Source organism: Mixophyes fleayi, chromosome 2 (genome assembly GCF_038048845.1).
Source record: "Mixophyes fleayi isolate aMixFle1 chromosome 2, aMixFle1.hap1, whole genome shotgun sequence".
NCBI lineage: Eukaryota > Metazoa > Chordata > Amphibia > Anura > Limnodynastidae > Mixophyes > Mixophyes fleayi.
In genome coordinates, this window is record NC_134403.1 from 49,720,046 (window position 1) to 49,747,110 (window position 27,065).

Consider the following 27,065-nt stretch of genomic DNA (forward strand, 5'->3'; position numbering starts at 1 on the left):
ACTTTATATCTTGATACCGACCTTAAAGATTGTTTTATGTGGACATGGTAGAAACTTAATAAATAGATATGGAGTAAATATATTTTACATATCTAGCAACTGTCCTGATTTAGGAAGGGCAGTCCCAGTTCTAGGGGTCTGCCCCCCACCTGTCTCAAAAGCCAGGACTTTTTAGGTAAGCAGGATTCTTTTAATGGTGAGGGATACTCCCCATAGTGCTAGGCATTTCCCAATCTTATTCCGTCGGGAGGTATACTTTTAGCTAAACAACTTGATCCAGTGATTCTTAATTCCGAGCAGATTCACGTGGTTTCACATGTGTAGTTTTACCCACTGAAATATATTTGTACGTGAGAGTGTAGTGGCTTAAAGTATACTCAGCATGAGACAAATCTCTGATTTCTATATAAGAGAAAGTTACTCCACTGGAAGTCTATTTTATATTATATGTGCAAGGGAAGAGACACGCAATAAGAGTAGATTGAGCCATCTAGGAAAATGAAATGTGATCTATCTGTACATTGTAAAACACACTACAAAGACTTTGAATGCTTGTTTAACAGGAATAGCATCAAAGTGATTTCCAACAAACTGGGGCAGGAGCGGAGAAGTCGATCTGAACAAATAAATACGTGACTCTAGGAGAAGATTTAGGACAAATAGCTAATCCAGGATTCAGTGTTTGTCTGGTAAACAAAAAATGACTTATTAAGTCAATATTTCTGGCTGGGAGATCTAAAGGATGTACTGAAAGTCATTTTGATTTTAAAGCCTTTTGCTGAAAGGAATTGCCTAAATGAAAAGACGTAAACCATTCTATGGCAAATGTACTTTTCTAATCATTTCATGCTAATTAACGTCACTACTTGCTTTTTATTCTGGATAGGTTTCAATAGAACTTTATAAATTCTTCCCATGTGTTATGAAATTTAGGACGTTGAGATAAGAGATGTAACTAATGCAAATACCTTGGCTGCTCATGATACATCATAGACTGACAGGTCCTTTCTTTAGAGCTTGTTCACCTTTCTGAGCTTATCCTTATCCTACTTTTGTGCCCCAAACATACATATAAAATGCGAACTCTACAAAACAGTGGGGTAGTATTGTGGACTTAGTGGTTAGCACTTCTGCCTCACAATACTGGAGACATGAGTTCCATTCCCAACCACGGCCTTATCTGTGTATAGTTTGTGGGCCTCATTTAGAGTCGGACGCAATATGTGTCTAAGACTTACATGAAAGAGCAGGAGTGGGAGTGTGCCGCAGTGGGAGTGGTGTGCAACCCCAGTTGCGTCCCACTCTAACTACCCTACCAAGCTGCGACCAGTTCTCACAGCTAGCTAACTACTTGCGCCACCTAATTCCTGCCGTACTTTTTCTGTCTTTTTTGACGTGTGTTCTCTTGTGTCTTGATCCGATAGGGTAGTTTCTGTGGGTAGACGCCCATAGTATTAAATTATTGATGGTCACGCTTACATAAATCCGTGTTACACCCTCTCCCTCGTACTGAGGCGCGAGCTGTCACAAGTCTATACTGCATCTGAAAAGCAAACGGAACTGCAGGGAACTGTTGCTTACCGCGCATGCCCCGTCAGTGGAAATGTGCAGGATGCGCCTGAAATGGACTTTGCGTCCAACTCTAAATGAGGCCCTGTATGTTCTCCCAGTGTTTTCGTGGATTTCCTCCAGGTGCTCCGGTTTCCTCCCACACTCCAAAAACATACTGGTAGGTAAATTGGCTGCTATCAATTTGACCCTAGTCTCTCTGCCTCTCTCTGTCTGTGTATGTGTATGTTAAGGAATTTAGACTGTAAGCTCCAATGGGGCAGGGACTGATGTGAGTGAGTTCTCTGTACAGCGCTGCGGAATTAGTGGCACTAGATAAAATAGCTGATGATGATGATGAACACAATATCCATATAATTCTTACTACATATCTATGTATATTGTTGTAATGAAAGATTCTGACTTTTACTGACCACTAGTTTTTTCTTACTGAAGGATGTAAAAACCATTTATTACTTACTATTGATAAATTTACTGACATTGGTATCCCTGGCAGAAAGTGAAAAGGGCAAAAAATTGTAAATAATTAAAATAAGTAGTTACAGAAGTAGCAGCAGTAGTTCTAAAACTTTTAAAATACATGAAAATGCAAAGTACAGTCAACGATTCCATGACCTTCAACAGGCTCATTACGCACAGAGACTGCTGTGTGCCTGTTCTTTCATGCATCTCAGCCCTGAATGTGTGTGCATGCCATGTGTTGGATGTGTGGGCATGTGAAGAGTGCAGGCACTTGCTCTCCATACCTTTTAAACGGGACCTGGCAGATGACAGCTTGGGGGGCTTGGCAGATCATGCTGCAGAGAGCAGAAGGGCGGATAAGAGGGGAATCAAAGACAAAAAGTGAAATCTGGAACTTCGCTAAATATGCCATCGGTATTATTGTGACCTGCCAAATATCAATTTGGACAAAGAGGAGTGAGAGAATTAACCATGTGAAGAATAGATTGTCCAATGTAAACTGGTTTTGTTTCTGCTCCCCCACTTATGACATTTATCTTGTAGAGTTATTGTGTCTTTTCTTTTAACACTTTGTATCCTACCTCTTTAGTTTTTTGTTATAATTAAGGAAAAGCTCTGTGTATCTGAATAGTGCTTGGTGCAGCTAAGGAATTGTATAGTCCAAAATAGAATTAGGAACACACTCCTTGATTTTAAATGCAATCTGCAAAATGCATTGCACCATTAACATCAATGAATCAATTACCTACAATAGAAGTGCACTGACTGTTACTGTCATCAATTGTGGGCAGCACGGTGGCTTAGTGGTTAGCACTTCTGCCTCACAGCACTGGGGTCATGAGTTGGATTCCCAACCATGGCCTTATCTGTGTGGAGTTTGTATGTTCTTCCTGTGTTTGCATGGGTTTCCTCCCACACTCCAAAAACATAGTAGTAGGTTAATTAGATGCTATTAAATTGCCCTTAGTCTCTCTCGATCTGTGTATGTTAGGGGATTTAGATTGTAAGCTCCAATGGGGCGGGACTGATGTGAATGAGTTCTCTGTACAGTGCTGCGGAATTAGTGGTGCTATATAAAGAGATGAGGATGATGATGATGAATTGGGTTGCTTTGTACTGTAACATGATCTAAGCAAGATTGATGTGATGACACTTAGTTAAATAAAAAGCTATATCATTGGTTGCAGACGCTTGTGATTTCTGTGCAATACTTTATTTTAAGACATTTACTGCATTCTACTGGTGATTAATGTATATATGTATATATTTATCTATTAGTGGATTTCTTGTTTATTTGTGTATAATGGAGATTGCTATTTAAATTTCTTACAGCAGCGATTTTCTCCAATTTCTCCATTTTCCCTATTTATGGATGTTATAGGCTGATAATTATTGCTAGACACTACAAATAACACCTGACTCACGCTGTTTATTTCCTTGTTTGGAATCTGTAAATCAGGCCCATTGGGTTTATTTGTGTTTCAAATCGCATACTAAGTTTTCTGTCATGTGACCAGGGCTGCCCTATTCTGTAGAATTACATTTGAACATTGGACACTTGTGACCTCTTACACTGCTTCACTTTCCAATTCTTTGCATTATGGCGGTCTTACAAAGGACACAATTTGGCCTGAAACATTCTATTTGGGCCAGTTATTATTTGATGTTAATTTTACTGTAACTATTTCTTTTCTGTTGACTCAAACAGGTGAAACATTGAACCTGATATATAGATTGTAAGCTCTTTGGGCAATAAGCCCCTATCCTACAGTGTCATGAATTCTAAGAAGGTTAACTGTATTTATGCGAGTCTCTAAAAACTTTTGTATACATAAATTATATTACCCATATCTTCTGTTATATTGTATTCTGTACAGTATAACAGAAAGTATGATATGAAATAATAACAGTTTTATTTAGGACAGGTCCAGTTATAGAATAAATATGAGCCTGGGCCAAAATCATGATTGTCGTACACAGTGAATGCTGGACTAGCAGCTCAGTACAATTTCACATACCCCATTCATAGCCTTTTTGTCCAGCTCAGTTACCAACCACTAGAAACACCTTGCTATCTAGGATGCATAATTAACTACTCACCCTACTCCATTGCAAAAAGGATCAGCAAATCCTGTTGCAGATCATACCTGCAAATTTTTCCTCAGTGTTTCGCAGAATCCACCTTGCTATATATTCACTGAACCAGATGTGACTGCATGTGCCTGCATTTCAGTTTTCTACTTCAGCTCTGGTCTAGTGACCATCTAACACTGTATGCTCAGGATATGATCAGGTCTTGGCAAATTTGTCCAAAACTTAAGTGCTACCATTTGCTAAGGCTTATCTAAGTCTAATATGAACACAGTGTCAGACTGGGGAATGCAGTTGTAGGGGCCCATGAAATATTGTGTGTGCCACGCCCACACAATGGAGGTGCAGCCGCTGAAGGGGCATGGCCAGCAAGCAGAGGTGGCGTGGCCAGCAACCAGAGTCGCGGCTAGCCAGTAGAGGGGGTGTGGTTAGCCCACAAAATACATTTTCTTTCTTTCTTTCTTTTGGTAGTTGTTAATTATACAGCTGCCATTGTAGCTCCTAGGCGATGAACAGCTTTTTCCACTAGAACTTCTATCTTCAAATCCCCATCTCTGGTCTCTAGTTGGTGAATAAGCCATCACGTCAACCAGGCAGTGGAAGGCTTGAAAACAGTAGCTCAGGTGTAAGTCCACACAGCGCTTGTGAGCCTCAACGATGTCCATATAATTAAAAGTACCAAAAAAAAAAAACAACTTTATTCAATTAAATAAGTTAAAAAAAACATTTCATATAAATTATATAGTATTTATATTTTAAATATATTCCATCTGAAAGGCTATTTTTTAATTCTAAAAATGAAACCTGTAATATATTTATAATAATAGTAATGTATAAAAATACTGTACATGCACTTACCTATACCAATGTTACTGTGATCTCTTCTTTCATTCTCTTTATCTCTCCTCTGTCTTCTCTCTTCTAATGTCTCCAGTTCAGGCATGAAAGAGGTATAGGGAGATCAGCCCACAGTCTTTTAGGGAGAAATTGTGACAGGTGAGTTACAGCAGCAGGGAGAAACATTGGGGCCATTGGCCGCATGGGGTGGCTGGCAGTGGAAAGAGAGGTGAAGGGTGGCATCAGGGGGAGGAGTGAGACAGGTGTGCAGCAAGGAGCGGGAGTGTGACCATTTGGGGTATCTGGCTCACACACACACACACACACACACACTCACATTTCATGTACACACTGACTCTCACTCCCTCTCTCATACACACACTTATTTCTCATACACACTGACTCACACTCCCTCTCTCATACAAACATTTTTTTTATCATACACACTAACTCACACTCTCATTCACACACTGATACACAAAGTCCATTGCAGTTACCTGTTCCTGCTGTGCTGCCTCCAGCTTCCTCTGTGGCTTGGGGCAATGCTGGTAGGGAGTGTGTCTATGCTTCGATTGGTTGAGTGACTGTGCGATGTCAGTCAGCCAATCGGAGCTCAGCACCGACAGCTGGCAGGCTGCTGCTCCTCCATTTCCTCCACCTGGGCTCACGTCTTAGACACACCCATATGGAAAGGGACGGGGGCATCAGGCAATGGGATTTCCCCGGTACTCTGGTGGACCAGTCTGACAATGTATTAGCATAGAATCTAGTGGGAAAAGGACACAACTGAGACAAGAGAGTGAGTGTGGCTCAGAGAGAAGATCGGGACAGTTGTGAGGGTGTACTAGTATGTCTTCCAGAGGTACCAATAGGGTATCCCTAATAAAGATGGTGGTTTAAATATTTGAAGGCTTGGGAAGAATCTGATTAGGTATAGGTAGGTGTAGGTATTTGCAAAGGGGTAAGAGAGTAATATAAGTCTCACTGCAGCATTTAGAACTGGTTAAAGCAGGCATTTATGGGTTAAAGAAATGCCAGATAGGAAGAGGATGCAGTAATCGAGGTTGCAGGTAGTGGATCTGTTTGGTGTGCCATGGTTGGAGTTTAGATCACTGGAAACTTTAATTGGTTGCTGGAGCTGCATTGTCTGGGGCTGAAGTGAGTGTGTGGTTGTAAAAAGAGGCAGCAAGATCAGCACTTGTCCAATCAGTGCATTTCAACACCCTCCCTTTAGCCATACTAGAACTTGTCATGAGCCTCGGCGGTACGCCGCATCCTGGCGTGATCTAGCAGCCGGGCGCGTGCATTGGTTACTATGCACTGTTTTTTTTCCTATAGCTTATCTTTGTGGCATAGAGTAGGAGGGTGTAGGGACATCCTTCAACACCAGGGGGAGCTTTCCTATGATTTAAATTGGTTCATTTATATATTTATACATGTACCTGGTTTATGTTATTATCTATGCCAGTTCTAGCTAGTAAATTAATTAGCAGCCTCTTGAGGCTGATTGTCAGCCCTGTCCTCCTCTTTTCTGATTGGCCCATCAAATTATTTAAGGCAGGGAGGGCTTAGCCTCACTGGCGGTTATAGTGTCCAGTTCCCTGTCTGCTAACCTGCTCCTGTGCTGTTTGGTGTATACTTCTGGATTGAACTTCTGTGTATGACCCCTGCCTGTACCTTGGACCTTGCCTGCTTGCCTGTGACCCTGATTCGTTTGCCTGTACCTTGAACCCCGCTGTATTGCCTGTGACCCCGAGCTTTGGCGTGTTACCTGATTATTCTGCTTGCTAGTGACCTCTGACCGCTGCTTTCGTCTGACCATCCGCTGCCATCTACGCTGCCTCCTGGCCTGTCGCTACGGTTTTGTAAATTACAGCCTCAGAAAATAAAAGATATCTAAAATCTGACAAGATCAGTCTTTACATTTTAATCTGACCTTCAGAACCAGTGGGAATTGTAAGGTATCACATACAACCTTATGTAGCCTTCTGATTAATGCAAGTCAATGTTCTTTTTGCAATGGGAGAGAGAAGAAAGAAAATAGATACAATATGCTCACTTTAATTAAAACCATTGGAAACTTTCCAGCTCTTGTAAATTAGTCAAGGATATAAATAATCATTCAGACACAGGCATGTTTTCTAGCCAAGAGGAATTGAGACAGTTTATCAACTGAAGCAGAGTTGTTTGCTTAGGCAATTAAGTCCTATGGAGTGTTAAAGCAAGTGGTGTAATGGACCAATTAATCTAAAAATAAGAGGAATAATTAATTTCTGATATCTTGTTTATAATTCATTTATTAGAGTTATTTCATTAAAATCTATCTACTGACAAAAAAATAAGGAAAATCATAAACGAGTTGCTTGTATGAAATGATCCTCATTGCGGAGTTTATTTGGACATGCACACGGTTGGGAATGCATATAAAATAGCCATAGCGCACTTGAATTAAGTATTATCAGCTTTATGCGTCAATAGGCAATCAGCAAATGGGTTAGATAGTGCAGATAACTGTTGTGATCATCATTATTACACATTGCCTACCAACTATTACACACCAGAGATACACCTCCTAAGAGGTGTAACTGCAGATGCGTCCACGTCTAATAGCGTCACAATTCCATGAACATGCCCTTACTGTCCTTGGCCTATGCGTGTTCACCCTGCCCCCACCTTTCCCTCTCTCCAGTCATAAGGACTTGCGAGTCATCGATATGCAAAAACTATATACAGCCGTATGTGTACATGTTTTTGGTTGCATGCATATTATTACAAATGCAACACAAGACCGACTCTAAATGAGACCCATGCTGTTGGGCTAATTTTGACTAAGATCAGGTGTAGATGCCTATGTGCACAGTGGGGTTTAAAGGCGCCCCATGTAGGCGATGGGCTGTCACCTTGTCCTCTGGCCATTAGGCTGGCTGCCTGAAGATGGAGTGCCTGAAAATACATTTGTGTTGGAGCAACAATGTGCACAGAATAAGGCACTTTGCACTAGGCACATTTAATTTAAGGTAGCACTATTTTTCCTTTACCCTAGACTTTTGGCCAGGGCAGGGACAATTTTTTAAATGCTCGGCCAAGAAGATGGAACCTTAGTTTGCACTATTTATTTATTAAATACCCGTACCACACTATACACTCCATGTTTTGTCTTTATTTGTGTGTGGCACGTTTTTGTTTTCGGGGTTTGGGTTAACACTACCCTCTTCTCTGTCCCTAAAGCCCACTGCCTAGGGGTCAACATTTTCCTTAAAACCTCACTATCAGCTCCTCTCCAAATCCTGCTACTTTCATCTCTGGAATAAATCTGGCCCTTTCTCACAATTGAAGCTATCAAAACCTTTATATTCTCTTTATATTCTCTTATCTTGATTATTCTAACCTCCTTTTCTCTGGCCCACTTTACATCTCTTCAGTCTGTCCTCAATGCCGTGGTCTGAATTATTTTCTTCTCCCTCTGCTCTACCTCTGCTTTCCCTCTTTGCCAAATGCTACACTGGCTCCCTGTGGCCTACAGAATTCAATTTGAACTTCTCACTCCCCTACAAAGCCCTCAGCCAATATTCCCCCCCCCCCCCCTTATATCTCCACTTCATCTCTACCCAGAGTCCTTCTCTGCCCCCCTTCAGTCGGACAATTCAGTGAAGCTATCGCTGTAAAATGGGAATGGGACTGGACAATGTGCTGCGGCTGTACAACGTGGGCTGCACTGTATAAAAATACTAGCGTCAAGGGCGTAACTATCGGGGTAGCAGCTACTACAGGGCCCACTAGCTGAGGGGAATTCTTCCTGAGCCCTATATAGCTACCGCCTGTGCTGCTGCTGGTCTTGCTTCTGTCAGCATCATCCATGGTCAGCATGAAGCTTAATGACCTCCCTGCTGTGTTTTAGCCATCACTGCAAAGGATTTGAAGCTCCAGAATATCATACATGTGATCCGGCACTCTAGGGCTTCAAAATTCAGTGGGGAAGGGAACTCTGGGATTCCCTTTCTGACCCAGAATTGAACTGTAGGGCAGAGCACACCCAACATAGTAAATCAGGAGAGGGTGTCACAATTTGATATGTTGGCTACAAAGATTAGTTATGCCCCTTACTAGAGCTATACATTGCGACTGTGCAATGTGGCTGACAATGGGGCTCCCGAAAGAGAGGAGTATTTTTATCGTGGGGACAATCAGTATTTTGCTATTGGATTTAACCATCCCAAATTATGACCCTGTACTATGTGGTTTAAATCTACCTATAGTATAAAAATACATTGAATGTTATAAATAGTTAAAATCACTTATGTTTCATGAAACAATTTTCTAATGCATCCATTTACAATGGACAGAACAAGCTGAGATCTATGGCAAATAATTTAATGCTGTGTTTCAGCAAATTGCACCAGCTGTAAATGAAAAAACCTCCAATTGTATCATACTCCATCTGTACCATGATTAGAAGAATACAGTCTCAGCACAGCACGGTTCAGTTTAAATGTGCTGATGGGTGTATGTTTTCTTGCAGCGTTATCATTATCAAATAGCATATGCAATGCAGCATGGAAAGACGTAATTACCTATCTGGCCACCTTAAAGCCCATTATTTTTGAAGGACCACTAAAACTAAAATGCAAGCAATTTTATTTACAATAGCTACTAAGCATCCACTGATATCTAAATGTTTCATGAGTTAATCAGAGCTTAAGATATTTCAGATAAGGGTTTGATCCTGGATAGGGCACCACTTTTTCATGTACACATCAGACATCGGTAATCCTACTAGTAGGTTTAGGCCTTGTATTATTATTATTATTATTATTATTATTATCATTTATTTGTTAGGCGCCACAAGATTTCCGCAGCGCCGTATACAGTACAAACAGTAGACTATACAGGGTGAAACAGTACAGAACAAGAAACAAAAATACCAATACTTCAGAAACTCCAGGCAGGCTGATGCAATAAGCATGGAGCAGAAGAAGAGGTGAGGAGACAGGAGGGAAGAGGGCCCTGCTCATTCGAGCTTACATCCTACGGGAGGGTTGACAGACCAGGCACAAGAGGAGCCGGTTGAGGCAATGGGAGAGAGGGGAGAATGAGCGGACAGGCTCATTGTAAGGACAGGCATGTTCTTAAAGCATGTTAAACACACTCTGTAAAGACTATTCCCAGAAAATAATGTCAGTGATCGACCTGTACATACACACACACACACACACACACACACACACACACACACACGCTTTCTGATAACTATTCCTACCGCTTTATTTTGCTTCATGTAAATTCCGACATAATTTGCAGCATTCTAAGCATTACTTGTTTATATCAGGCCCTATAGTTTGGCAATACAGAGATATAGGGCATGATTCATTAAGGAAAGTAAAGCAAAAAAATGAATAACTTTGAATCTTGGCAAAACCATGTTGTATTGGAGGGGGAGGTAAATTTAAAATGTGAGAACAGAGCTATAGTTGGAGTAGGGCATGTCCTAGATCAACTTTTAATGTCAGTGTAAAAAAAAAAGCTAGCAACTATTTGCGTCCTACATGAGAAAACAGCCAGTATTTTGCTTATGTGCAAAATAATAAACTAATTTGCACCCCTTGCATTGTAACATGGTTTTGTCCAGGAAAAACCTACTTTTTTTTATTACTTACTTTTCTTAATGAATCAGGCCCATAAAGTCTTTAATTGGGTCCCGGTTTTGGGTCATTAGCTTTATTTCCCCACAAAAACCAGGCTCCATGAATACTTATAAGATCCTTTTAGTCACCCAGTTATGTGGGCAACGCATTTCAACCTATTTGGTCTTTCTTAGGAGGTGGTGGGGGATAGGAAGAACGAGTTCCTGTATTTAGAGTCTGAATGTCCACTCATACACTTGAACAAACTCCATGCTACCAATAAAACCACTTACAAACTTTAAGTATATTCTAACAAATTAAATATTATCTTTAACCATACATAACAATCCAATCATGCATAATCAAAAGAGAAAGCATCACTTTATAGAATCCGGTCTTATAACCTGAAATGGAAGTTATCAATTGTCATAGAAACGTACACAAACATGTCTTAACATGTTCCTTAACATAGGTCTCTTATGCACCAAACAATATGAGGGTGCCTTATGACAACAGACCTTACTAACATGGGGGGACCATAAAAATGGACCTTCCCACAAATATTTTGGATGATACCATTTCAAATGGATATCTCTTACAAAACAGACTGGCTTATGGGGATAGCTTGTGTTAGGTAATTCAATGCAAGATAGAGGCAGGAAAGAAGATCAAACAAATGTAAGTTTATTTGAATATGTTGAAAACATCCAGAGTAACTGATGATCATATACAGAGAGAACACAGATTGCTGTTGATTGAAAAGTACAGAATAAAGTCTCTAGTAATGGCAGTTTCTGACAGCTGTAATGAATTAAAGATCTCCAGTGACACTGGCAGTCTGTAGTACTTCACACAGAATAATAACATTTCAGATAGTAGAAGCAGATACAGTACTCACACAATGCAATCTTGGTAATGGAGAGTATCCAATATTCCTGATCACCTGAAGGCAGCAAAACGCCAAGTGCAACTGAGACGAGCCCAGTGTCCCTCCGTGTTTTGTCAACAGGCAGAGGGATATAGAAAGATATCCTTCCTAGCCAGCAGACAATTGTTCTATATTTGCAGTTCAAGCTTTAGTACTCACAAAGGAAATTAAAAGTAAGCTGGATGCCAGAATGATGAGTTGGAGTAGTAATGCTGTAAATACCAAGGTTGCAGAGTCTGAGTTTAAGCAGAAACCGGTAAAGTGAAGACTCTCAGAAACCAGGATGTTCAGGGGTCCAGAGTAACTTCAGGTGTATGAGTAACTTCAGTAATGTTCAGGGGTCCAGAGCACTGAAAGATGCATAAAACAGGAGGGGGTTTTAAACTCCAAAGGTACAATCAGGACAGGAGAGAAGCATACCCTAATTTAATGAGACAGGTGTGGAATGACTCATGCTCACCACAGCTGAAAGGGTAATGTCAACATACACCAGGGCCGTAACGAGGGCAGTGCGATAGGTGCGACCGCCCAGGGCGCAACATTGCAGGTGGGCGCAGTTTATAAATATTTTAGGTTCATTTGATTAAAATTGAGGGCTAGGGGGGGGTGGCATTTTTGTTATTTGCCCCAGGCGCTAAAATTTTAAGTTACGTCTCTGACATACACAGTCAGTGATTCATGCTCACCAGAGCTAAAGAGGCAGTCCTAATATCCTAACCGGTTAAATCTCATTACCGTTGTAATATAAACACATATTCAGAAATGTATTCGCTATTATTACACTTTTAAATCTAAAAGACGTTCTTTTATATCTCATATAATGTCTCCAAACTGCAGGGAAACAATTTAGAACTTCTACAATTTTTTTAGAGCTCTAATATAAGTAATAAAATAGACATAAAGGTCTATTGTGTAGAGTGCATTCCGCTGTCATGGAGATGTAAATGACCACAACTAGATGTATTAATGAATATCAATCTCTTACTTAATAAGATAATCCAATAGGGATACCAACTTCATACTTTCAGATATACTTGCACTTAAAAAGTGCTAACTGAGCAGCCCTCATATGAGCGTTTATGAAGCTAAGATGTAATCTTTATAAATAACAATGTATTTATCTTAAAATAAAAAAATGTATATTACTGCACTTAAAAATTATTCTGAGAGTAAAGCATTTTTAAAATGATTTTTTGTCTTGTCACCACCCTGAGGTGACTATAACAGAGAAGGTATCATTGCGATATTTGTTAAATAGACTTCCCTAAGTAAAGGTTGTCTTTTCTTTTTAAAATATGCACTCAAAGGATTAAGAAATAGCTTGGCAAATAATTTGGTTACTTAATCTCGCTCTCCGTTATTTCTGCAGGTAAAATGAGGCTTTTGGAATTGCATAGCAATTAAGCCTATAACAATTCACTTTCTATGTTAAAGATAAGAATGGAGTTGCCTCAATTCACTTGTAAAAGCCAAGTGTTGTTTTAATTGTAAGTGACATTTTATTAAGCAGTCATTGTTCATGAATCTAAATGACTGCTAAGAGGACTTTCATCTACATTAATTGCTTGGAAGGAAAGGATGTATTTTTGACTCTTGCTCCAGTGTCTGAAATAGTACCCATTATACTGTGTTTTATTCACAGTGGTTTTTACTGGCAGGTGTGGGATCAGACACTTTGTAAAGCTATCGTTCATTCATGATTGGCTACACTACTAAAAACAATTTTAATAGGAGCCACAGAGAAGGGCTTAGCTTAAATAAAGTTGCCATAATCTTATGGAAAGATACAGAAATGTATCAATGTGTGATTTGTGCCATATCTGAGTATAGTTTCTGCTTGTAAATCAAACTGTGTGTAGGTGACAAATACACTTCATAAGATCTTTTATGATGTTCAGTATGTTAAAATGTTTTGTCCTTTCTCTTATAGGTTACCCAGAAGTTTATAAATCTGATGACTGCAAATCAACCAATCAGAGTTTATTTAGAAGATGGACCACATTTAAAGTGATTTCCAACTGCATTGGAAGCAGCTTTACATATGTAACAAAATATCATGGGTTTAATCACTGTTTTGCATACGTAGAAAGAAATATCCTAAAAGTTCCGTGTAACTTCATGTAAAAGTGACATCCAAACATGAGTATCCCACTGGCTCCCAGCAAGGCATGCTGCATCGATAAGGAGGACAATAGCAATGAAGACAAAAATGACAATGAAAGTGTGACCAGCTTAGGTGATCCTAATGCCAATCAAATTTTCTCAACGCCTGGTGAAACGGATGAGATATGTAGCAGGGTGGATAAAACAGGTTTGCTGTGTACTAAGCAGTCTGAAAACTTCACACAGTTGAGTAAGGAAGCCAGTAGGCCAGCAAACACCACCCATGAGTCTCCGTCTAGTGACCGAATTTCTAGTGACCCAAGACTGCGTTCTCCAACAAGTAGGGACTTCAGCAAAAACTACACAACCGATGATGTAAAGGAAAGTATGAAATCTTCGTCTGCTCATGGACAATCCCCTCTAAATTCAAAAGCCAGTTTATATGACAGAAGCCCCCAGGTTCCCTTCAGCAAAACACATGAATCTTCTCTATGTATTTATAGTAATAATGTTGGTAACATAACCCAAGGTGAACATTCTAAGGTAAAACCAGGTATTCCTCCACATAAAACAGAACCTTTTATAAAAGAACATATTTCACCTACACCATCTACGGATTCACCTCCTCGGTACTCACAACACGTTGTCACATCCAATTGTGGGATCAGGACCACAGATACATCTTCGCCAGCTGACCATTTAATCGGACTATCCTCTCATAATCTCAGTAATACCTCAGAGGAAAAGAAGATTGTATTTTATTCCAAACCACCTACCTCAAATACCACTGGCCCAGATTTTTCAATGGGTGATGGAACCTTAACCCACGTTAGCAAACAAAGCACATTGTCACATCCTTCAATCCTCGACGATCACTCTCGCTTAATTTACAAACCTCAGGTAATTTGTAACGTACCAGAAGCACAATTGTATCAGGGTCAAACTTGCAAACCATCAGAACTGAAAGATTCAAGAATGACACAGTCTAAGTTGACTTCTCCACAAAAACTAGAACAGATAACATTGGTTGTCGTGGCCGGGCCCAAAAGATTGGACAGCGTCTTTGAAACCAGAAGATTTCCTCTGTCTCCTCCCTGTGGTCAGACGGCTGTTTCACAGCCGAGCCAAACAGAAAAGCATGCTGGGACCTTTCTATCTACCAGTCCTTGTAATACCAGACGGCACGATTTTAAAGTTGATATATCTTACAACGAAACAAAAGCGCAATTCTCTCAGGTGTGGGATACTCAAGCTGGCCATTCGCAAGAACTGGAATACTTAAAACACAAAGAGCCAAGCTACAAGCCAGTGATCAGAAAAACAACATCACTCACTGATTCCGTGGATAATAAGATTTACTCGAATAAAGACAGATTTTCAGTACAAGATTATATCTGTCAAGACAGTGACAACAATTTCCTTTCTAGCAGCAGCGTGACTTCCTTGAAAGATAAAGCTGCTTTAGCTGACAGCAGAAAGACATCACTTGGACGAAAACATCAGTTGGATGCTTTAAAAGGGAGCTTGAAAGAGAGTCACAAGGACCCAGCTGATTCTGTTTTATGTACTCCTACTCTCTCATGCCCAAAGGTGGCTGTTAATATTAATGATCAGCGCATTGCCTCACCGAACAGATTTAAGGATCTTAGTGCTGTTCATGTTGATAGATTGTCACCTTCCTCAGTGCTACCTCCTATTGAGAGTACACAGTTGTTCAACATATCACCTAAAGCTACTAACAAAACACTTTGTAACAGTGGAATTCCGAAACCAATACTGGTACATTCCAAATCTTCCCCGACAAACCAGGATGAAACAGAAATAAATCATAATATAAAAACAGAGGAGGCAATTGAACCTACCCTCATTGTACCTAAACCCAAGCATGTACGACCTAAAATTATCACATACATTAGAAGGAACCCACAAGCAATTGACAGATTGCCGTTTGGACAGATGGGCATGCCTTATGGGTCCGCATCTTGTAATGTTCCTATACCAAAGGAACATGATATATTGAGTAGCGACATTAAACCCACAAATGTGTTATTAGATAAGTACAAAGCAGACATACATAAGCCAAGGATATATAGTGCTGGTTTGATGGTTTCTGGAATTAGGCCTCCTGGACATCACTCATTAGAGGAGGTAAGGAAACTGTTTTCTATGACATGCACATTATTGTTATATGATAAAGTAATATGAATATATACATGTAGAAGTAGTCTTACTTAATATAACAATGGTACTAACATTTCTGAGAAATGCTTTATTCACAAGTTATAGAATCTATTTTGCAAATTGATCACTAGGTAACACTTAACTGTGGAAACTGATGAGTGATACCATGATCTTATAATTATCTTGGTCGTTCTCACTTATTTGTTCCTCCTTTCCCTGTTGTTCCTATCCTGCAGTTCTTCGTAGTAAATAGTCACAAACTACATCTGAGCACACTTTGTGGAATTCTCCAGTAAAAGTTCATTCAGTTGGCAGTGCTACAGACAAAATGAAGCTGTTGTGAGAAGGGGGCAATAGGGGCAGTTAACTGTGGCTGAGGTCCCTATTACAAGGAAGGTTTGTAATAATGTACTCTTTTAGATATGCATATTAATTATGTCCTTAGTATTAAATTCCATTTACAAACATGTTTCCCTGAATGAAATGATCTAACCCATTTAGATTCAGACGCATGGCTGTTTGTGCCATCCTCCTATCACATACCCCTGTCCTTGATGGTGCACCCAAAGCTAATTTGCTATGGCTGCGAGCCGAAGGCTCTGCTTTTTTCTCGCTAGGAGCTTCCATCTACAATATTTATTAAAGCGAGAAGTCATCCATAAGAAGGGGGTACAATCCATCCGCTCACCTCAGCAGCGCTGCCCTGTTGCTTCCAGGGGTTGGGTGTGCTCTTGGCCTCCTTCGGCCAGTGCCTACAACACTCTTGTCCTTTTATTTATGTACTTGACATGAACTTCTGCTGACATCAGCAAGCAACAGGTTCAGCTGCGCTCATGTACAATACAGTGTCTTGCTTCCTCTGTTACAAAAATAAAATAAATATAATAGAAAAAGTTCAGGAATCCCACTGACAAGTAAAATTAGCTCTAGTGCTGCCAGCCTAGGCTGGTATTGTCGAAATTAGGGGTATGAAAAGCATGGGGTCCCCACTGAAATAACAAAAATACAAAAAGAGATAACAGACTCAACAGGCGCCCAATAAGATGCTGCCTGTCCTCACCCAAAGCAATAACACCAAAATTGCTATAAATCAAAATAAAAAGTAAACAGAGGGTGGATTCAGGTGCTTCTTACTTTTAACATAGGAATGAAGACACAATCTCCAATATTCTAATAAGAACAAATAGAGTCAAACAATTCAATAACATATAATACAATGTATGTAAGTACAAAAGATTCTCCCAAAAGCAATGAAACAATAATTTTTCCAATCCTGCCCACATGTGATTCTACTTACAGAATGCAGAGTAGAATAAAGCTGGACATGTAATGCCATCCCAATGATCTTAAAACCGGACACTTGTTGTAGAGTTGTTCATATTCATTCGGCCTCTCAAATGTGACCTTCGATATTCCAACCGACAACCAAATGGAAAAAGAATATCCCCAATAGGACGGATGCAGATCTCTCCATTTTCATTTCATAGGAGGGGAGGAAAATAAAACAAACATAATGTCATCTTCAATATAAAATGTCTATCTATTATTATTATTATTATTATTATTAATTTTTATTTATAGGGCGCCACTAGGTGTCCGTAGCGCCGTACAGGAACAAACAAATTACAATACGAGGTGAGACGGCACAGTACTGTAAACAATAAGCACAGTAACTCAGTAAGCTCAAAGCACAGCTAGAGAGGGTGGGGGAGGGGAGAGGGGAAGGTCCACATACGACGGAGCCCAAGAGGGAGGGCACGGATGACAGGGAGACCCCCAGAGGGGAGAGGAGGGAGCGAGAGGGGATGGGGGGGGGGTCCTTAGAGGAGGGCTAGGTAGCTGGAGAGCAGATTTAGAAGTGGTGGAAACATGGAGGAGAGATGGCCCTGCTCAGAGGAGCGTACAATCTAAGGGATTATCGGGCTATTACTGTTAAACTCACATTCATAAAAATATATAAAATATAAAAAACCACGATCGTCCCAGAGGACAATTGGTAAGAAGCATCCACAATAAACAGGCAACTCACACCAGGATGAAGCTATAACTGCTATTGTAACAGGATTCCCTAATAGTCTCACAGGTCACATAGTGTTGTTACTCCCCAGCTACACATTGATGCATTTCAACTCACAGAGTCTTTCTCAAGGGGAGACGGAAGTGTTCCGGTATAATTACCTTCCCTAACTGGTCAATCAATCTTAGGCAATGACCCCTGAAATCGCTAATGCCAGCACTAGGCACTACCAGCCAGGGCTGGTTGGTACTAAGGCAGGATGACCCCATGCTGCGGGTTTCCATGCGATAGTGCCATCCAGCCCTATGCTGGTCAGTATGGGGCTGATTTTCCTAGGAGGGGCGGCTCACAAATAAAAACATGGAACCCCCTCCTGTACTGAAAGCACTAGGGCTATTTCCACAACCCTTGGTTTCATTTGGTCCATGATGCACTACAGGACTCAGCATGCCCAGGCTGCCTTTAAGTGGTTGCTAGGGTATGCTGACACTTGAGTATCCACAACACTGGCAGCACTAGAGTTGGTTTGACTTTTGGAGGGTGGGAGACACTCCTTTTTTTTTATTACTATTTATTTCTAATGCAGCTCTACTTACTAAGTAGATTAGATAGTTTAAATGGATATAATTTACTACTACACATTTGGCGCAAATTACTCCTGACTCTACATAAGGCCCATAGTCACCATCTACTGCTGAGCTTGCTCTGTGCTATTCTCTCAGTCAGTGGCCTAAGCTTGAAGCAGCATGAAGCTGCAGTGAGGAGGTAGGGAGGCACTTTAGAGGCAATTAACTTTCCAAGCAGAGGTCTGGTTTACAGGAAAAGATTTTTGATAGTTTTTTAATTTGTTCTTTTAACTATGTTTATTATTATTTGCCTTTACTGTAACATCAAAAATTAGAATAATTAAAAAATGTTTACTGATCGCAAACACTTTCCTAACCCATCTACGCTTGATGTGTTATCATAGTGACACCTCAAGTGTAGATCATTATAACAGTAGCACAAATTGGCAGACTGGGTTTATTCATGTTCGTTTAGAGCCAGATTAAGACCCCATGGGGCCCTAGATAAAATACTGGTTTGGGTCCCCACTCCTCCTCTAATCCAACCATGCCAAACTACTATGGTAATCCACGACACCTTTCCATCACACCACTCTATTTAGAGTAGGGGTGTTGGGGGAGACCTAGCGAGTTAGAACCATTAGCAATATCTCCTGATGACGTGGTCATGTCCATTGCAATGTGGACCCTCTAATGCTAAGACACCCCATTTTCGAAGGGGGTCTTGTCATGTCAAGATTTAGAAGTCCTAAATCCTGTGGGTACGAATTTGCGTCTGATGATAACAGTCAGCTTTAATAGACAATATGTTGTGAAAATAACCTGTAAGCCTTTATTAAGGAAATTCAGCTCTGATAAAGAGCCATAGCTAAGCATTGTTTGACTTGAACTGTAATGTTATTTATGCCATAGCCCTCAGGAGAAATGCTTTACACCATCAACCTAATAACACCAGTGCAATAAATTGATGCCGGTGGGCATGAATATGTCCACAGATTTTCCTCCCGTTTTTAGCCTGAGGTACAAGCGATATGCTATTCTCTAAACAATTTTTTACAGACAGGAGAGCAAACAGCTTGAGATGCCAGTTCTATTGTCTCTTTGCCTTCTGGCACATTGAGAAATAACTTACTTCCTGTTGCTAAATCATGACATCACTGAAACATATAACAGGATTCTCTTCTACAGTGTAAACTGGTCATTACTGCTGGTGTAGTAGTTTATATCAATCTGTGTTTTAAAAAAAACCCCAAAAAAACAAAAACAAAGGAGAACGATCCTGAAAATGTAAGTTTTAGTTTGCTTTGTTCTATGGAAAATAATTGTGCTTTGCAGTATGTTTCAGTCCTAATATTTGATTATTAAACTCTGTGACAGCGTTTTCTTTCCATACACATCTGAGTATGCTTTAAGGAGGTTTCCTACCTTCCAGTATCTTTCATTTATAGGTTTGTATATGCCTTTCCTAAATAAAATATACTGAATACTATGGAGGTCTTTTACGAATCGCACCTAGTGTGCACTGCAAAATACATGGGTTTTGCACCAGTGCATAGTGAAAATCAGCACCAGGCTGGTCCACGGAGGTCTAGTTCCTCTATGGTGGGAAAGTGGGACACAAAAACAGCTGGGGCACTTCGCAACCCCCCAGACTCACCCCAGGCAGGGTGATTAACACAATTGGGACCCCTGGACAACTTTGCCATACCAGTTTTCCTATTATAATGGAAGGGGATACACCTGTCCATTATACCAAAAGAGATAAAAGAAAGCAAACACAATTTTGAAATAAAGTTTAATGGAATAAAAGTATTCTCAGAACCCTCATTTTCCACTAAATTAAATTGTTAAAACATTATTTATTGATTATTGTTCATAGCCCGATTAAATAAGTGATACAAAAAATTATTGTACCTGGATTTCCCGGGACTCACCTTTAATGGCCAACCAATCAAAAGTGTTATCTCATGGCCAGCCAGTCACAAACAGCCAGCACGAGATAACGCTTGTGATTCGCAGGTCATTGAACGGGAGTCCCAGCTTTGATTATTTAGTGTCGGCAGTACTGTACAGGTGAACCTATTTTGTTAAATGGAATTTTTCTTTTGTTTCTTTTACATTTGGACTGCTTTAGATCAAGGAAAAAGGTCTGTCTATTATATTGAGACTATTAGCTTCCCACTCCAGGGGTCTCAATTATATTAATTATCCTGGCCCTCACAGCCCAGGAAAGTCTTAGCGCTCTTCAGTGAGGGGCTGGTAACCTCTGGGAGATAGGCTGTTTGTTACTGTGGCAGAGGAATCCCCTGCTTCTAGACTTTATATTATAGTGGAAACCAGCCAAAGATGTCTATCAATGGGACTGGTTAAGGATCTGAGGCTGGGGCATATTTCACATTTTTTCATTATTATTTTATTTGTTGCTTTCAGCAGTGCATTGTGCATGAAGACTGTCTCTATTACATGCGGAAATTTTGTGTGTGAAGTGTTATTAAATGTTCGGTAACTGGAATGCACCTGGACATGCTTATGTCTGATGCAGTGAAAGTATAGCACGAGACCCAAACTCATTTTTCAGAGTGGGAATGACTGTGAATGGACAGCAACGCTCCTGGAAATGCGCCCTCGTAGCCCCTTTGTCTGATTATAATAATCTCTCTCCACAAACTGAGATCTCCTTTCTACACTGCTTTCTTTCCAGTCAGCCTATTACTTTAAACCTTCACGTCTCACCTTAGCCTATGTGAGTTTCTGCTTCTACACAAATGCAAGGATCTAATTACAAATGTGCACGCGTATTGCACTTCCAAGGGTGAGGGATCCAGCAAAGCTGGAGAGGCTTCAGCTGGATCCCATATATTATGACAGGAGGCGTTACTTTTCTGCCAAAAGCAAAGCTCTTCCCAGCTTACTAGATTGGATAACGTTGCAGACCCCATATTGATAAATGGGGTCTGCATTAAGCAATGTTAGATAATACTTACCTACTTTTGAAGGCAGCTGTCCGGGAGGGGGTCCGTCGAAGGGGCGTGGACACGCGTGCTGTGCCGCTTGGCTCCGCCCCATGTCAATCCTATGCAATTTTGGCCAATCATAGCAGGGGGCAGGGCCACGATGCCACGTTAAGCCCCGCCCCCACCCATCTTCAACAACGCGGACAGCTGAATCCGGGATTTTTGCCTGCTCTCTCGGGAGTCCGGGAGAACTCACAAAAATTTGGGAGTGAACCAGACATTCCGGAAGAGTAGGCAACTATGTGTTAGATGGGTTAAGGCATCTATGATTTTGCCTCATTGAACCATTCATAAATTATGTGATGGACAATTTATAAAGAAAACTGCTGTTTAAAATGTTGGTATTACAGATAAGGGAATGAATCAGTTAAAGAAAATATGTTGTTTTCTTGGCTACGTGCAGATATTTCTAGATATACAAGGAAGGCTTCAGCAAGGGATATGGATGAACAGGAGTCAAGTACAATTGTTTATTAGTGTCACCCTTACATATGACTCAGATCTGCAAAACATTACTCTCTGCACTAATTGTATCCACAGAGAAGGTCTGTCCTTGGAATCCATCTCTAGGAAAATGGCTTGCAGTATGATGAAACACCGTTATACTGCCATAACTTGCATTGACGCCTAATTGTAGGGTCCTGCAATTTCTATTTTGTTTCCAAGGCTGAACATATAAAATGCTCTCTATATATACCATACATCTCAGCTGTGACACGTGCAGGAGGGGGATGGTGACACCATTTCATCACCATGGCACCTCCACCTGCTATGAAATACTGAAATAGCATGGGCGGGGCTTGATTATGCAAATTGTGTCATTAAGCCCTGCCTCCACCAAAACCCGGGAGGTTGCTTAGTCTTATGGGAGGGCTCCCCAAAATTTGAAAACCTCCCCAATATTGTGGGAGTGTAGGCAAGTATGATATATACTATGGGACTGATTCATTAAGAAAAGTAAGGCAAAAAAAGAAGTATATTGTATCCTGGACAAACCATGTTACAATGTAAGGAGTGCAAATTAGTTTATTATTTTGCACATTAGTTAGATACTGGTTGTTTTTTCATACAGTACACAAATACTTGACAGCTCTATTTTTACACTGAAATGTAAAGTTGATCTAGAACATGCTGTACCCCAACTATAAATCAGCCCCCAAATATTTAATTTGCCTCCCCCTCCAATTCAGTATGGTTTTTCACAGGTGCAAAGTTACTCCTTTTTTTCTTGCTTTCCTTAATGAATCAGGCCCTATATGACAAATTAGTAGATTATGTCTATACATAGAATATAAATATTTTGTTCGATTACAAAAATCATGCTCTTATCCCTGAAGAAATGTATTATCTGAGAGATATATCTACTCCCTCATTGCCTGCAGATATTATACTCTGAATAAAGACTATTGTTCAGCTTCTTTGCATAATGTGTTCTTGTTATTACCAAACTACAGGTTTCTGTGATAATGAATGCAATATTTATTTGCATATTTCGTTAATAAAGTTGGATGTTTTCCAAATGTTTGTGTGAATACTCAATACTTCTTCTGAAGGAGAGGATTTTTTTATTCAGTTTTACATATAGAGATTGTGATAAGATAGAGGTTTTCAGGACATTGAAACTAGGGGTATGGTTTACTGGCACAAAGTGCCATTCTGACAGGTGTACCCGGTCCGTGGGGGGGTGTAATATGACTTTGTTGCATCTATGTACCCGCTGCAGCCTGTATTAGCAGATATCCTGGAGACACAGGGTGCCTGTAACTGAGCTGCAGACTGAAAGAGGTACTTACAATGTACTGAGGCACTTACAAGGTACTGAGGCAGCCCCTTGTTAGTGGAAACCCAATCCTGGGGGAGCTAAGGGAATGTCAATCTGTTGATACACCACTGTGGGTCATTACTCCTGGCAGTCTGGTCCAGGATCATGCTTTTGTGGTCATTGAAGCTTCCATGGACTGTGCTTTTTTTATGGGTCTAAAAAAGCAGGAGGACATTGAGCTCAATCTCTAATATGTGGGTAGAGGAGTGAAGAGTGTGGCTCCGCAGCCAGGATTGTACATAGAAGTGACTAAGACAAAGATGCTGGGGAGGTATAGGAGTGTGTAGTTTGCAGTGCGATAAACCCTCTGGTATTGTCGCATATTTGTTATTTTATGTGCTGTGTGTTTTAAATATTTAATAAAGGGTGCATCTCTCACTTATTATTTGCCTCAGTGATATATTTAACCCACATCAAGGTACCAGGAAGGCAAGAGGCAATCTATAATGATAACCTATGAGCAGACCAGTAGGCTGGCAGGTCGAACAGGTCTTAACATTATCCCGGTATCCACACAAGATACATTTTCAAAATCCATTAACCATATCAGACCTGAATGAGGTTAGCCATAGGGCTAAAGCACACAGATTTTCTCTTTGTATTTAAAGGTGTTGTGCCCACATCTTGTGGTCTGGTGCTGGCTGGCAGACTTTAGCTTGGGGGAAGGCAAGCAGCACTGGTCCTTAAGTAGCCGCCCATCCTTAAAGGGTAGTTTTTGATACAATATATATTTATCAATATACAAAATGAGGCTATTTTAGTGTTGCATAACTCAGCAGTATTTTATTATTATAAATGATAAATCTAAAATAATGAAAATAAATAATGCAACGAAATCAAAGCTGACTTTATATTGCATTTTATTTTATTTGTACCTTCTCCCTACAGCACCTTCTTTTTACATACTTGGCTGATTATAAATGGGTATATATTTAGATCATATTATAGCAATAGATTATATAATATTGTTCTATTACAGTACTGAACACAAGGGATGATTTATCGAAGTGCAAAAAGCCCTTTTGCTTTAAAAAACTAATATTTTGCCAGCAAAGGGGCTTGAGCAGAGTACTGTGTGACAATCTGACACCCTGGCCCAGAGCTGAATTAAGGCTCTGGGAGGCCTACTTAACATGGGGGGGGGGTTATGATGTAATATGGATATCATTTTAAACAAATACACAGGCATGACTGCATGCACTACTGTTAGGTAGTAGCACGATAGAAGCAGTACAGTGTGAAGCGGGACATACCTCCCGACTGTCCTTGCTGTTGGACCAAATCCTAAGTGAGACAGTTACCCAAACTCGGGACTGCCCCACCAGATAAATGGCAGTTGGCAGACTGACCTGCTCTCTCCTACCTGTTCTTTCACTATCTGTGGCTGTTGGTGTCTTTAGCTCAGTTGGTTCTCGTCTGAATCCTGGAATGTTGGAGGCCCCATTTGGAAAAAAGATGGGCACAGGAAATTTAGAAAACTCCAACCAACCCTGCTGCTAAATCAATAGCAGCCACGTTTTATAACTAGGTCTCCCTCCAACTTCAACATTTAAATAATAGTATTCACATTTGATAAATAGATCTATTTTCCTCCAACCAGCCCTGATTTTAAATTATTATTATTCCCATTTAATAACTAAAGCCTATTTTCCTTCCTCCAAACAGCCCAACAGTAAATTTAGTAGCATTTGCATTTAAAAATTATTACAATTTCCCACAATCATCCCAGCATTAAATAATTCATATTCACATTTAATAAATAGCCCTCCTACCCAAACTCTGCCCCATATTCATTTAATAGCCACTAGCCATCCCAGCATTAAATTAAAGGTCCTTTCACTTCACCTTAAATTAATAGGCCCCACTATTAAATCAAATAGCCCCACCATCACCCCACAAGTAAATTATTAGCACCCACTATTAAAAAATTAGCCCCGACCCACAGTCCACCATTAGATTAATAGCCTACCTCCCACCCAAATTACAGAAGAGACCCCCCAGCCACCCTGGAAATAAATTTAATAGCATTTACGTTTAATAACTATACCTATTTCCCGCAACCTTTACTGCCATTAAATAGTTAACATTCACATTTAATAAATAGACCTACTTTTCCCCAAACAGCCCCACATTCAATTAATAGCCCCAAACCACCCCAGCATTGAATTAATAGGCTCCACTATTAAATCAAATAACCCCACCAATAAATGAAATCGCTCCACTATCACCCCACAAATAAAATATTACCCATTAAATAATTATCGCCCACCTACACTCAACCATTAAATAAATAGCCTTCCTCCCACATTATATTAAGATCCCCCCCATTCCCTCACACATTATATTAAGATCCCTCCTCCTTTCCCTCACACATTATATTAAGATCCCCCCTTCCTTTCCCTCACACATTATATTAACAAACCCCCCTTCCCTCACACATTATATTAACAAACCCCCCTTCCCTCACACATTATATTAACATACTTTCCTGCCCTCCCTCCCATCTACCTTGTTCCTTCCACACTCCTGCTGGGCTGCACACATGGGACAACTCCTGTCACATGGTGCGCATCCCATGTGACACGGGGGGGTAAATGTATCATACTGCGCTTTTTACAAGTCGCCGGAAATCGTCGAGAAGATTTCCGGCGACTTGTAAAAAGCGCAATATGATACATTTACCACCGGGTGTCTTATGCCGATAGGAGGCAGTCACACATAGGAAGCATAGTTGCCAATTCCACTTATAACAAGCGGAATTGGGCTTCTTTTTTGTGAAGTTGCGGGTTTTTTTTCACTGCCGCGGGTAGCTTGTTTTTGGGCTTGGAGACGTTCTCCAAGTCCTCAGGCTGCATAATCGTTTTTTGTTTTTTTTTCCCTCTGTTACTATTTTGTGATTGGTGCATTCAGGTTTTTTTTTTGTGGGCGGGTTGTGCAGCGACATCCTCCAATGAAGTGGCGCTTTGTGTGTGGGCGGAGTCAAAGGAGGACATGGAATATATCACAAGAAGACGGATCTACAGCAACGTACTGAAATAAGTGCTGTGACAGACACACAATCGCTGCACTTATAGCAGGTAACACTGTTATGTAACACCCTCCCATTCAGTAAGCTGCTCATATCAGAAGACGGATTTCAGAGCCCTATTTTATACTGTTATATCATGGGGCTGTGTGGTTTAGACATACCAGTGTCCTAAATTACAGCATTTGCTTTTTCATTTGCCCTATCAGTGTATAAATGTGTCCTCTTGTGTTTATAAAGGTTGGAGATTCAGTGTAGAAATTAGCTTCATAGAAAAGGACGGTCCCCTGTAAGTTGGGCTTTTTTTGGGGCTTTTTAGGATTGGTTTGGGCTTGTTTTGGACTTGTTTTTCCCTAAGTGGTTGCTTGTTTTTTATTTCAGAGTTGGCCACCCTGATAGGAAGAGGGAGGTGGCCACACATCAGGGAAAGGAGGGAAGGGGGCCAAATGATGAAAGGTGGCTGGTGCCAGAGGAGGAGTCAGTAATATAGTAATATAGTGTCCCTGCACTGGGACAAAATGGTCTTTGGCTGTCTGGCCCGCAAGGGGCATATGACCCCCGGCCCAGCCCGCCCCTGCTTATGGTAAATGCTGATTGATGGCTGGGAAAGATTTCAAAGGAGTGTTCACTGCTGTAGATGCCCCCAGGCAGCTATCAGCGTCTCTACTGTTTCAAACCTCTTTCAGCCATACTTGCCAACTCCCGGAAACAAGTTTCCGGGAGAGGGGTCGTGACTGGAGGGCGGGAGGGGCGGGGCGAGACCAATCGCGTCATTTTGCAAACCCCCCCCCACCCCCCGCGAGAAAACTTAATTTGCATCGCGGGGGGG

The 27,065-nt window shown here is 40.7% G+C and overlaps 1 protein-coding gene across 1 annotated transcript in view; it reads left to right on the plus strand.

Annotated features, from left to right (window-relative positions):
* The window catches only part of MTUS2 (microtubule associated scaffold protein 2), a 477,685-nt gene that overhangs the window by 151,403 nt on the left and 299,217 nt on the right, over nucleotides 1-27,065 (plus strand). Inside the window, exon 2 of the mRNA XM_075198945.1 lies at nucleotides 13,439-15,759. Within this exon, the coding sequence (XP_075055046.1) occupies nucleotides 13,648-15,759 (2,112 nt within the window). The 5' untranslated portion in view covers nucleotides 13,439-13,647. The remainder of the gene's footprint in view (nucleotides 1-13,438; nucleotides 15,760-27,065) is intronic.